Genomic DNA, 14974 nt, shown 5'->3' with positions numbered 1-14974 from the left:
AAGATTTCTTTTAAAAAACATTTTAAAAATCTTGTAGATCCAACAGTAACACTTTATTTTACAGTGTCCTTGTTACATGTGTTACATGTACTTACCGTAGTAATAACAGTAAATTATGCATAATTACATGCAACTAACCCTCAACCAAATCCTAATCCTACCATAACCCTATAGTAAGTACATGCAGTTGCTTAATATTACTCAGTACTTAAATATACAATTACACTGTAACAATGACACCTTAAAATAAAGTGTAACCGATCCAACTTATTATGGGGTAAAATTTGGTTGAATATTGATAGATTCTTGATGGATCTTCTGAAAATCAATACATCAGTTTTTTTTTTTTTTTTTCTCTTATTCCCCTGATTTGAATATGACTTCACCAGAAGATGTAGCCAGAAACTTACTGTTTATAACTACATAACATCCCTTGAAAATCAACACCAAAGTATTGAGTGCGTCAGCTGACTTTGTTTTCCAATTCGTCCACACACAAGCCCAATAAAGTTTAAGAGCACTAAACAATCACAAGACGACAACTTGAAAGGACAATTATCTGGCCACTGTATAATTTACAATGGATTGCATCCATTGGTCCATCATGCTAGGAACAAAAAGCCAGTGGAGAGAGGATGACATATTCATTGGCACTCACACACGTTTAAACTGAAGCTGAAGTCATAATCATAGTTGAAATGTTTGCTAATAGGGTGCAAGGCTGTCATTCTAAATTAAGGTGAATTTAATGTGCTTTTTCTGCTTAGCTTCACGTCTATGGAGTCTTTTTTACCACAGAGCTAAGAGGATGACTTGGGCATCAGAGAAACAACAGCTGCAGGCTACATTGCAAGCTCTCTCTCTCTTTCTCTCTCTCTCTCACACACACACACACATCTCTCAGCTGGAGTTAGTGTGTGTTATGCTGGCTGGTCTTCTGTTGAGGTAATTAGACTCTCTGTATGCCTCTAGCCTGCTCTCTCTCTCTCTCTCTCTCTCTCTCTCTCTCGCTCTTTCTCTTACCCAAAGCTCCACACACTCCAGATTTTCAACTCATTTATTGATGTGTTTTTCAGCTTGGATCCACTCTCCCCTTCAATTTACGTTTCTCTCTCCACTGTCAAAACACTCTTTTCCAGGCCTACACCCATCAAGTTTCATTGAATGAATTTTTCATTTACTGATCCCACTTTTTATCCTTTTTCCCTTACGCCCGAAAGTGTTTTCATCTCCGAGCGGAAGACAGATTAATGTCCCCCTGTCTGATTTTGACTTGCATGATGTGTTGTCTCTTAGACTTTGAGAAATTAGTGTGTCTGGGGCAATTTGGAAAGTCTGCATACATGACCATGTGCCAGAAACAAACCAACTGACCGAGAACATATTCAGAAATATACAGAGCAGGTCCAATGATATTCGGTATGCACCTAACTTTCACAATCATATTCAGAAACTCTTCAATGATAGAGCATATACACTGCCAAGGCATCTATTCAGTGCTTTTTATGTTTTTTAATAGAGGATGTGGTTTGATCTTCTGCAGTATGTCATTAAAACATTTCTCGTCTATTTGCATTTATTTCTAAAAGTGTCTGGTTAAAAAACATTCCGGGTTCAATGTAAGTTAAGCTTTATTGGCACTATTTGTAACATCATTTTGATCATCATTTTGGGGATAACAATAAGATGCTAGATGGTAAAACTTAAAACATATATTAAGTGTCTTTAACTACTACTGTATGTAATCACATTTAAATAATAATTTGATACAGTGCATTTATTGTGTACATAGCCTACATGTTTTTTCATTGTACTTGTATTTTTTTAAATACCTGCATGTAATTACATCTGTAGTTAATTTCTGTAAATACATCTATAATTATGCTGTTGACCTTCCCTTACACCTTAACCCACCTGTAAACATACAGAACCAACACTAAACCTGTCCCTAACCTTACCCGTATCCAACCTCAATAGCAGCACAAGTGTTTTGTAATACATCATCAGTACATTATACCAACCAATGTTTTTGATGTAAGTACATAGTAGTTAAAGACACCTAATATAAAGTGTGACTGAAAGTTGCATTATGATATACAAAGCTGCAATTACAAAGTTGAAAGTGAAGTTGAAATTGTCATAAAATTTGCAATTACAGGAAAAAAGTTGCAATGTTGGGACATCGAAATTGTGAGAAAGTAACAATTACAGGAAATAAAGTCACGATTGTGGGATATGAAGTTGAAATTGTAAGAAATAAAGTTGCAATAATGATAAATAAAGTTGCAATTACAAGAAAAAAGTTCAAATTTTGAGACTTTGAAATTGTGAGAAAGTTACGATTACAGGAAATAAAGTCACGATTGTGGGATATGAAGTTGAAATTGTAAGAAATAAAGTTTCAATATTGAGAAATAAAGTTGCAACTACAAGAAAAAAAGTTCAAATTTTTAGACATTGAAATTGTGACAAAGTTACGATTACAGGAAATAAAGTCACGATTGTGGGATATGAAGTTGAAATTGTAAGAAATAAAGTTGCAATTATGCTAAATAAAGTCACAATTGTTTGATATAAAGTCATAATTAAAAGAGGTAAAGTTGCAAATTTGAGATCTGAAGTTGCAATTACGAGTCATGAGAAATAATTGCAATAGTGAAAATTAAAGTTTAATGTTGAAAACTCTTCTAATAAAACAGAGCCAGCCTCCAGGGGATTTAATAACAAAAGTGTGAAGCACTTAGTAAAGAGCAGTTTATAAACTGAGCAGTAATTTGTCTAAATCGTCCCTTCTGAAATTGATAGATGAACTTCTGTTTAGGTGTTACAAATGTATTTCCTGTAAGTAGAGTTTGTTTCATTTCCACACTCCGTTTCTGGCATCTGTACATGTCACAAGCAAAGGTTACTGGGTTCACCGGCATTACATGCACATGTCAGTGAAGTTGAAAATTGGATATAAGTTTGCAGAGACAAGGTCAGGAAGCCATTCTATCATACAATCACATGCCAACAAGTATAAACCTTAAGTTTAAGTGTGACTATAATTTTGAAACACTATATTTTAATGTTTACATCCTGGCTACAGACCCACAGTAAAAGTTTTTACTTTTTGAAGGACAAGTCAAAATTATTTCCTGCGGTAACCGACGTCATGCCAACGTCATGCCATCATGCAACATTCCTCTTATCCAATGTGTGATTATTTCCAATACTGTTTTTCTCAAAAGAGGTTTTTGTACATTGCCACAAACAGGGTCTAATTAGTTATTGTCATTGGAGGAATGACAATGTAAACAGTTCACTTTTTCATACAGCAGCACGTTCCATTGATTTTAGAGGGAGGTGAGGCTTCAATTAGCCTCTGATGGTGTATAAAAGCCAGCGGAGCGCTAACATTAGCATTGAGAGGGTGTGTATGACAGAGGACATATCTCTGCCTCTGTGCCAGAGGTCTTTTTATAAGGCTGAATATAGAGAGCCCATGAGCAACAATGTACAAATTGCTGCTTCATTAGATTTCCAGCAGCACTTAGAATGAGCGTGTCAGCATTTGAGACTCTGCTGATCCCAGCTGAGCAGTGTGAGTGTGTGTGTGTGTGTGTGTGTGTGTGTGTGTGTGTGTGTGTGTGTGTGTGTGTGTGTGTGTGTGTGTGTGTGTGTGTGTGTGTGTGTGTGTGTGTGTGTGTGTGTGTGTGTGTGTGTGTGTGTGTGTGTTGGCAGCTCGTGGGTGGCTCAGCATTTGAATAAAGCTGGAATAGTGCAGGGTAAGAGGGCACTCTGGTGCCCGGAGAGAGAACGCACTAGATCAACACCTAAACTACAGGGTAAACTACATAAACATAGAAAGACACTCAGTACCACAGTACTTTGCCAAGTAACCAAAGGCAATGATATTCATAGTGGACATACTCTGTTTTACTAAACATTTAAAATGTATTTATAAGGCATTATATAAGTAAAGGTTACATTTCAATAGTTTATTTCAATAGTTCACTTTAGACATTCTACTGACTTCAAGTGCAAATACAGTACATGTCAACTAACTCTCATTCATTTGAAACTACGTCAACTACTGTAACTTTCATTAGAGTATTAGAGCATTAGTCGACTGTCTGCTTAATATCTGGCTACTCTTTATTTTGATGCTCCTCCAAAAGACAATCTACTGACTACAAGTAACTCTGCAACTATGTCAACTAATTCTACTAAGCCTAACCTAACCTAATACTCTGATGAGAGTTAGTTAAAGGTCCCGTTGCATGCGATTCCATGTTTCAAACTTTAGTTAGTGTGTAATGTTGCTGTTAGAGCATAAATAATATCTGTAAAATTATAAAGCTCAAAGTTCAATGCCAAGCGAGATATTTTATTTAACAGAAGTTGACTACAAAAAACGGCTTGATTGGACTACACCCCTCTACATCCTGCATTAGTGACATCACCAGAACCGTTTCTTGACTAACCTCCGCCCACAGGAATGCTCCCTCAACTCTACTGGCTACTTGCGCACTTCTTATAACTTAGCCTACTGTGTTTACTCAGCTCTTACGGTGATTTTCTGAAGTAAAACTGACGCTTCATCTTTTGTGTGATGTACAATAAACTTTATTAAACTCATCAGTACATGTTTGATCATCATTCAGACAGCAGACTTGTAGGCTATTAATAAATAATGGATACATAGCCTACAAGCAGATGACAAATACGTTATAATAACCGTAATTAAACTACTAAACCATACCTGTTTCATCTCTATACAGCAATCTGACTCTGTAGGCATTATTGTCCGACTCGAAATGAACGCCGTTACTGAGAGTTTCTGATATTATCATCATTCCGTGAGATGAATTTGTCCTGACAGACTGAGCACGAGCTCATGAAGCTCCGCCCCCTGTGTCGTCCAGCAGCACCTCATTTGCATTTAAAGGGGACACACTGAAACGGCTCGTTTTTCTGAGCCCCAAAAAATGTCAATTTAAACATGCTGTAAAAAATGATCTGTTGGGTATTTTGAGCTCAAACTTCACATACACACTCTGGGGACATCAGAGACTTATTTTACATCTTGTGAAAAGGGGCATAGAACGGGACCTTTAACATGTAGGTAACATGTAGGTACAACGTTATTTATAGTCAGCAGAATGTCATATATGTATATACATGACAGACAAGTGACGTTAAAATATATTTGAATTCACCAGAAATGCTTGTCATTAAATACAGCATTACACTTTAACCATATTTCAAAGGCAATATAAGTAATTATGAAATGTAAGTCCTGCTTAAGTGTGTCAAAAAAGCAACACATTACAGTTCAACTTTATTTAATGTAAATTTAAACTGTAATACGTTTTATTTTAATTGCATTTAACATGCAAATAAGTGTCTGAAAACATTTTCAGACACTTATCGGCCTCAGTTCGGCCATTTGAAAACATTTTCGGACACTTATCGAACTCAGATCGGCCAAGGCTGATTAGTCAGACACTATTTGGCTAATTTGATTTTTTTTACATTGTCACTGTCATTGCCAGTTAAGTATGAATTTCCTTTTTTTCTGTGATGAGAAAATATTGTGTAGAATAAGTGTTTTGTCATTAAATTGCATTGTTTATTAGAACTTTAGTTAGTATTAGCATCAGTAATTAAAAAACAGTAAAAAAAAAAAGAATATCTTTGAAACATTATTAATGTGCTTCTCAGAAAGAGTTATCAAAGTAATTTCAATGTTGTCTGTGTAATGTGGTAATCTTTTTTTATATAAACACTCATGAAACTATGTTTACATGTATCCTGGGCAGTTAAACCACACACATGCATCATCGAGGGAAACGGCTCTGTTTTTAATAACAGATTTGTGTAATTAGAGGAATATTATTACACCTTTTTCTTAATGGCTCTTTAAATCTCTCTAGGCCAGAGTTCCTTTTCTCAATAGTGTGGGCCCTTTACATATTAATCATAGTCAACCAGTGCTTAATGTCTGCTGCTTTGTTTGCATCTTAATTCATTTATGTTTTTTTTTTTTCATTCAGCTGTAATCTATTAACATTTTGCACCGCTATTCTTTCTCTCTTTCACTCCCCATCTCATTCATTTCTCCACTTCTTTGTTAATTGTATTCACACACATGGTGTGAATTCAGGTTGACGATGTGTTTTGGGAATATCTAGACGGGGGAAAGCGTGTTCAGAAATCCCTCCACATATTAATAACTTGTTAACTGTGTCAACATTGCCATTTTGTCTCTCAAAGGCAACTTATGAAATCAACTCACGCTCCAGTGAGGTGGATCTAATTGTATAAATATCAGGTGGCACTTTATAATATCCTATAAAGTCATCCATCTTAAATGTTGCTCATTAGCTTCAAAAATGGTCATTAATCCGTTGGCACATGCAAATATACATGTACAAGAATGTATATGCGAGATATGATCTGATAGAGGACTGCTGTCGTTAAGTTATTTTGAAGCAAATTTCAAAATGTCGTCGTTTCAATACAAAATTTGTATTGTTTTTGTTCATTACCTCAATCTGTTGCCTCATAAGTTTCCATTTTATGTCCAAAATGGTCAAAAGTTTATTCTTTTTTGGCATGTCTTGAACTGAACAGCCACTTTTAACTGCATGTATGCGTAATGTATCCTTGTTAATCCACTATTAACATTGACTTTTAACTTGTAAGCTTGTTAGCTTTGATTCATCTCATTTGGCATTGTGGCGTAGGAAATGCTGTCCAAGGCGGTGGGATATGCTCTTTTAGCCCTCTCAGAATGCTTTAAGATTGGCCAAAGGCAAGCCTGGGATTTGTGTACCACCCTTTGCTGCTCTTTCTGAAAAAAAAAAAAAAAAAAAAAAAAAAACACCAAACAAGCAGAGCTTAATTATGTGAGAAATATCTCCATCTGGAGCCTTTGGGGCTTTTCTGTGAGACTTTTGACATTTAAAGAATACCACATATGTGACCCTGGACCACAAAACCAGTCTTATGGGTAATTTTTTTTAAATTGAGATTTATACATCATCTGAAAGCTGAATACATAATCTTTCCATTGATGTATGGTTTGTTAGGATATGACAATATTTGGCCGAGATACAACTATTTGAAAATCTGGAATCTGAGGGTACAGAAAAATCGAAATATTGAGAAAATCGCCTTTAAAGTTGTCCATTTCTATTGGCGATAGTGCTGCATCCATTCACAAAAATAAATGTTTTATATATTTAAGGTGGGAAATTTACAAAATATCTTCATGGAACATGATCTTTACTTAATATCCTAATGATTTTTGGCATAAAAGAAAAATCTATCATTTTGACCCATACAATGTTTTGTTGGCTATTGCCACAAATATACCTGTGCAACATAAGACTGGTTTTGTGATCCAGGGTCACATATGGAGTGTTTCAAAATCATGATAATTGGGGTAATATTCCTTTAGCTAGATCAGACTGTAGAGCATGGCGCTAGCATAGCCAAGGTCATTCGTTCCATTGAATGCACAAATTGATCAAATGTATTGTACTTTGGATAAAAGCATCTGCCAAAATGTATAAATGTAGAACATTTAGGTTAGCAATGCAATGTCAATAGCATGCATATTACTTGGATATTGGCTGTTTATTCTGTATGACCATATTCTACATCCCTTAATCATATTCACTATCTAAACTTAACCTAAAGTCGTTGTTAATTGTACTTAATAGTGAGAATTGGACCCTAAACAAAAACAAGTTGGACCCTTAGTATTTTCTAAATATAATTTATTTTACTAGCGTATTAATACCAGGGTGTTGTATAGTTGCCAGGATGTTTCTACAGGATGTGGTTGCTAAGATGTTTCTGGTTGTTTTCCAGGTTATGCTATTCAGTTGTTAAGGTGTTCTGGGTGTTTGCTAGTGTGGTTGCTTACTGGTCAAAAAAGCCCACCCTCAAGTCTCCGGCACTCTGTCTCTAAATATGTCTCGGTTTCCTCCTTCAGTTTAACAATGCTTCTTTTAAAAGCACAGCATAAAAATAGCATGTAAATGTCAGCAGCTTAGACACAAGTGTGTTCTTTTTAAATGGACTGCAAGTTAACCATTCAAGGCAATAGCCTCTTAATGACTGGACCATATGGTTGCATTGCCACAACAAAGCCAAAAAACGTCTTTCACTCTCCTTTTCTAAAATGTATTCAAATATGCTTGCACATACAGAGGGATTGTGGGTGATGATACAGGTGATTCAAGAGCAACTGACTCAATGCAGAAACAAAATTGTTGACAAAAATACCTTATTATTCAACGTGCAGCTTTATTCAATGTGTTGACATAATTTCCACTGAAACAGGAAGACAGGGCGGGACATAGAGCAGCTCCTTCTCTTTTTAAATAGCCAATAGCGTTTCGTTTATATCACAGCTCGGCCAGAGCCGTTGAGTTCAGTTCGGTAAAGCCACAGTTTCCTCCTAATCTCGAACTGTTTCTCCTCCTAACCTCCTCCATATCGCTTTAAAATAGGGTCAAATGGGTCTGATAATTTTGTGGTCTGCGCCGACTGGCGTATATGATCCGCTCTGAGCTCTCGTATCTCTGGACTGGAGCAGACTGTGTGTGAGCTACGGTGGTTCAGTGACACTTATGTGAAACCAGTCTTCATTCACACCAATAGAAAGCATTTACACTTTCTGAATCGTTCCCTTGTGTCACTTATCATGTTGAAAATGTGTGAACAAGTGACATTTTTTATCCGCAGCTTCAACATCTATTTATAATGTAGGGGGCGGAGCTTCAGATTCTAAAGAGCATTTGATTGGACAGAAAATATGATGAGAAGCTGAAGTGAGAAATGTGAATTTTGTCATTGTTTTGGAGCACACTAGCTTATAGATAACAGTAAGTCCTAACATATTCGTACTAAAAACCATAAAACCATAAAACCGTCAAACATTTTGATTTAATGGGGACTTTAAACATCAAACTGCATAGACCCAACATGAAAATGAATGAACATGACATGAGATGAATTGGATCGATTTTGATTTTGGATAATTCATTGCACAGAACAAATTGTAATTTAACTTATGTTATTTTGCACATGCTTTTTGAGAATGTCAGAATAAGCAACCTGTCCATGTTGACATGTCTCTGGTTCAGTTAGTTTCTACCAAGTCGACAGACGAATTTGCACCAAAATACAATATAGTTTAATTGATCTACCATTAACTTTGACATTTAACCTTACTTTGATTTAGCTTGTTAGCTTTGATTTATCTTACTTGGCATTGAGGCATGAGAAATGGCATTTAACACTTTGTTTCTAACCAAATTAATTTTCACTCAAGTACCATATAGTTTGATTGAATGCATAAATTGACATCAACAACATGGGAAGGGTTTTTTCCTCGCTTTTTAAAGTTGATAAGCCAATGTATTTGGCTGTTACCTTAATGATGCACTATTATGATAATTAGCATTTTATTATTTGTCAGCGACCCAATCAGAACAGACCAGCGACCCACCAGATGAAAATCACTGCTTTAGTTTATGGTATGGAAATGTATTTGACATCTGTGATGTGTTTTCACAGAGAGTAATCAGTGTAAGCAAGTCAGATGAAATTATAGTCTTGTTTTGAACATTCGCAGACAATTGAAACATTTTAATCAAGGACCAGACCTAATCTGAGCTTTGGAAACCAACCATCAACTTGTAAATACGCTCAGCGTGATCCTGTTGAGAACAGATCTTGTAATGATTCAGGAATCAGAGCCGTGTTTTGAAACAGGATCTATAATCCATTCCTCATGCGAAAAGACCATTGATTGAATCAAATAACACTTGTAATGGATTTAAGGGCAAAGGGAAGTCACAATCATCATCGTAGAGATGTGTGGCAAGTTATTCTTCGGGGTGATTTATAAAAATAATGTATGCGCTGCTCGCAGATGATCGTTTTATGAGGCGGTGGGCTGATGACTTATAAATGAAACTCCTTCAGGTCTCTCCTCATCTTCTCTCTCCGTCGTTTCATGCTTCAAGCACTTTGTTGCTTTCAACCACCCCCAAACACATAATCGTGTTTAGTGCCGAGACCCCGGGTCCTCGAATTCTTTTGAACTTTTTCAAATTTAACTTATTGATGGAAATCATAAATTCACAGTTCATTAAATTCTCCTACGGCGAAGACATCTGGCTGGCGGTATTGACTGGTTTCGGTCCAGACTAGATGTCTGAAACGGCCCCAGCTCTGTTTTCTAAGGGGAATAGAATCAAACGTGGGCTTCTGCTACAGCGACCGTAGGAATCTATCTATAATTTACTATTAAACTTCATTGAAGGAGAGGTTGAAAAAAACGGAGAAAAAAACTTGGATACGAGACACGGCGGGAGATGGTAAGAATCATAATGCAAACTTGCTCAGAGTTCGTCACGCCTTTTGATAGATCTGCAAATAATTACAATCTAAAAACAAATGCGAGAACAGAGGCGGCCTTTGCTGAGGTCCCGAGCTGCAACGCTACTCTCGACCCGCTAGTGGCCCTTGGGTCTGATGTGAATTTCTGGATGAACTTGTGTCTTAATGAGCATTTCTCACACATTGCTTTTTCTTTTTCTTCCCCCCTCCCTCCATTTTAAGCTCTCTCCATCTGTGATTCGACCCATCAGACAGACCGCCAGGCTGTGACTATCTGTCACATTGATCTGAGATTATGGTATCAGTGTAAACACAGAGAGAAAAACACTAGTCGATGGGGTCCCTGCAGCTTCCAGTGATGCATCAGCCTTTGTTTTTGGTGTGAGAATCTCAGAGGAGCGAGCATGGCTTTGGCCCTTGTGATATGTTTTGCTGTTAGCAAGAGCTGGAGATGCTGTGTTTTTAAATATATTTTAGTTGGTAGAGCTCTTTTTGTGGACCCGAGTCAGAGTGTGGTTCATTCGCTTGGTGTGAAAAGGGTTGTCCAAACTTGATGGACAAGAAGAAGAAGTGTTCATAAAATGTATATATAAAATACATGAAGACTGTTTTTTTTTTTATAGGCTTTATAGACAGACAGATTGAGAGTGACTCTTGAAGGACACGCACCACATCCTTTTCTACCACTATTTGAAGAATTCATCTTCCAGAATAAGTTTTATTAACTTTTGGGAAATAATTTTTAGTCCATCTCTGAAAAACGGACTTCAGGGTTGGATGTGGTGCTGGTCCTTCAAGAGTCACTCTCAATCTGTCTGTCTATAAAGCCTATAAAAAAAACTTCATGTATTTTACCACACTTCAGCTTGTGATTCTTATTAAGAGGGGGTCATTTTTTAGGATTCTTTGCCTAACCCAAGTCTCTGAGACCCTGACACCTTGCACTTCTGGAGACTCCAGGTAGGTTGCAGTTCTGGAAAATGGTGCCGCTGGAGACTTAAGGGTTCCTGATGGTTTCACACTTAATTCTTAATTATTTTGCAGTTAACATGTGTCTTTTCTTCTCCACCTGTTTCTGTCTGACCCTGCTGACCCAATGAGTATTTCACTTTCCAATGGTCATGCCTTAACTGCAATTTCAAATTTTGCATTAGTATTGCATCCTTCTCATGGGGATTTAATAATTTTTGACTTTTAAGTCTGAGTTAAATCTGTAAAAGAAAACGTGCCTAATAATTACTGTATGCACACCTGAATATAAGGCGTTTTTCATTTCCAGCCTGAACAATTATATATCACTTATAAATGATTAAATACAAAATGAATAGTAGTTATTACGATTAATGTGGTTTGGAATTGGTAAAAAGTGCCTGGGAAAAAAAATATGATCAGAAAATCAACGTGCCTAATAATTCTGCAAGCACTATATATATATATATATATATATATATATATATATATATATATATATATATATATATATATATATATAGTGCTCTCTTTTAACATAGCTAAGCTCTGTGAACCTATATAAAATAAATAAATAAATTTAGTTTGCATTAATATAGTAATAGTGATATGTCCTTTCAGCTGCCTTCTCGAGCTTTCGTGGCAGCATCATTGTTTTGTTCATTTTCTTTTTCTCCAGAGTTAATCATAAACTCTGGATCAAACCCTAAGTTGACAGAGAACGTTTATAGCATCTAACCCGGTTTGAATTTGTCTTTTTTTTTTTTTTTTTCTCTAAACCTACTATGAAACTCAGACTTTGTTGTGTAACAGACCACAGAAGTCTAGTGTTTATTTTTTGTATGTACATCAGATTTCATATTCCCTACTGTTTAGTATAGCACCAGCCTGGTAAATTGCTTGATTATAAAACATGAATATTTAAAATGTAAATTGTACTAAATATTGTTATTTATTTATTGGAGTTGTTTGAGATATTTAGCTTATGCCTGGAGATCTTTTTGGGTTTGTAACAGCAACATTCATTGACAGAGAATTATTTAAAGCCATGATAAACTAGGAGGTCTGTGTAAATTCTTCCCTTGCTGAATATTAATAAGTGCCTTGATGGCTTTCGCACTGCATAACTTATGATGGATTTGAGAAATATATGTGTGCACTTCTGTGTATATAGTGTGGAATGTGTAATGAGGATAGATTGTGAATAAATACTAATATATTAATTAGTGAAACGGCTATGATATTTATATAGTTTGTGCCTTTAAATATTTACACTTATCTTTTACAATGAAGAGACACTGGCGATATTGCATTTCAGTTTTTTTTAACCTTGGCTTAAACATTTTTCTCAGGCTACTAGTTTTCAGACCTATAAGTATCAAACATAAACCCTTATGAAAGCAGATATGTTAACGTTCCTTATTACAGTTATAGTTCAGCAGTGAGATTAATTTACCCAGTTCTTTCAGTCCCGGTGGCCCAGTTTTAGTTGAGTTTGCCCAGGGCCTGCTGTAACTCCTTCAGGGGAACACTTCCTCCTTCCTGTGTTCGTGCAACGTGTGCTTCTTTACGAAAAGAAAGCTATTCCCAGATCTGCTCTGTCCGGTCTGTTTGGGGACGAGGATACTGTTAATTAGGAATAATGATGATAAGTAAACTTTGTTTACTTTACATCACTATGCTAGGCAAATCTCTCTCTCTCTCTCTCTCTCTCTCTCTCTCTCTCTCTCTCTCTCTCTCTCTCTCTCTCTCTCTCTCTCTCTCTCTCTCTCTCTCTCTCTAAATGAACTTGGCCCCTGCATGCAAGTTGGTATAGCACTTATTATAGTAATAACTAGGTACTAAGCCTGAACTTACCCCTAAACCTAACCTTAACCCATGTAGTTACCTTATATTAACCAGTACTTTCTTAGGTAAGTATACACTGTAATTACATGGGCTTTAAAATAAAGTGCAATTAAAAAGTTTTTTCTACAAAAGTTACATTACATTAGATTACATTGCCTGAAAATGTTTATCGTGTTGTATTGCGCTAATAGATAAACATTTTCATCTGTAATAAAAGGTGAAAGAACCAGGAAATGTTTTCTCAGACTTGCCTTTCTCTCATGAGATTCCACAGCTGTTAACCAAAGGTCAACCTTATTTAGACCAAAAGATGGAGAGAAAATGACCTTCTGTTTTTTGTGTGTGTGTCTGTATCACACCAATCAGTGCTATTTGCATAGACAAAGGTCACACAGGTTGGTGTTTTGAGAGAACAGCGTATCCAAAGCCTTTGTGTCTTTTCTGTAACAGTGTCCTATTTCTTTCAGATAGCATTTGATTGTGAGACTTTCACTGTATAACACACATTGGGTGTCAGGTAGTTTGTAGGTTTTTTTTTTTTCTGTAGCTGACAGTGTCTGAGTGAACAAGTGGCCAATTTTGGATGAAGCTTATGCCATGATTTGTCATGCATCTGTTTTTTTGCTAGCTTTTTCACTTTCCTGGGACAGGTTCCTCTCTCCTTGCTAGTGTTGTCCATGTCTTGCTGGCACAGCTGTAGACCAGAGCGCTCTTTCCTGTCGTAACATAATCTCTAATGAAGTGTCAACATAAAGCAGCCCGCTCTGACCTTTGGAAAGGAGTTTAATTTGCCTCCTTCTGGCATGTTTGACTCCATGTAGAACAATCTTGGATGGCCACGTCTGAGGATACCCTGAGAAGTGAAGTACTTATTGGATTAGAGCGCCGTGGCCTTTCATGAACTCATAAATAATGCCGAGCATGACTGATAACTCTGAGACAGAGCTGAGCAATAGCCTCACGGGTGGAGAAGTAAACAAATGCTTTCTTTTCTTGCACATTTTCTTTCTATTTATATCTTTCTATCTCTGTCTCTCTCTAAATGATGTAGTCTATCATCAATTGGTTCAGTTGTCTCTTTATTAGTTGGTTCGCCAAAGCAGCATCAGCTAGTGTTGAAAAATGTACAGCTATTTTTTACCATGGGACAGAAATATTTCATCTTTGTATGGAAAAGAGCAGCATGATCCTTCTTCAGCATCTGTGCACATTTGTATGGTTTAAATTGTGGGTCATATCAGTTGATGAGTGTTCTCCTCCGTTCTTTTGCCTAAAGCCTCCCTGGAACCACACCGCGGACCAGCGAACCGACCGGTCACTCCAGCGCGGCCTCGGGCAGCTCCAGCGAATCGGATAGCAGCTCTGAGTCCGACTCGGACAGCGAGAGCAGTTCTAGCGAAAGTGAATGCAACCGAGCGTCCCGTGTTCCCACACCAGAGGTACTGATCACTTTACCCCCTCTCAAATACATTCACACACTGATCCATGGCTTAAGGTGTTTGCTAAACTTCTACTAAGCTGCTTTAAAACAATATCCCTGATGCTTTAGTGGTGGAATATTTAGAATCCTGACTATTTCGAGACACTCGATTGTTAATTTATCATCTTTACTTCTCTATGAAGCTTATTTGAAGCAATTTTGTTTTTATTGCAAAATTGTTGTAGAAATGTGACATTTTTTGCAACATTTCAGCTCAAACCACCCATACTGTTTTCAAAATCAATTCATTACCGTTATTGTAATCTAAAGAGA

The 14974-nt window shown here is 36.7% G+C and overlaps 1 protein-coding gene across 1 annotated transcript in view; it reads left to right on the top strand.

The window, feature by feature from the left end:
• The window catches only part of aff2 (AF4/FMR2 family, member 2), a 238555-nt gene that overhangs the window by 194563 nt on the left and 29018 nt on the right, over positions 1-14974 (top strand). Inside the window, exon 10 of the mRNA XM_081382590.1 lies at positions 14498-14660. Coding sequence (XP_081238716.1) covers positions 14498-14660 — 163 coding nt within the window. The remainder of the gene's footprint in view (positions 1-14497; positions 14661-14974) is intronic.

This window comes from Scardinius erythrophthalmus (genome assembly GCF_964197995.2).
Source record: "Scardinius erythrophthalmus genome assembly, chromosome: 13".
NCBI lineage: Eukaryota > Metazoa > Chordata > Actinopteri > Cypriniformes > Leuciscidae > Scardinius > Scardinius erythrophthalmus.
This window is presented reverse-complemented; position numbering and strand designations above follow the sequence as displayed.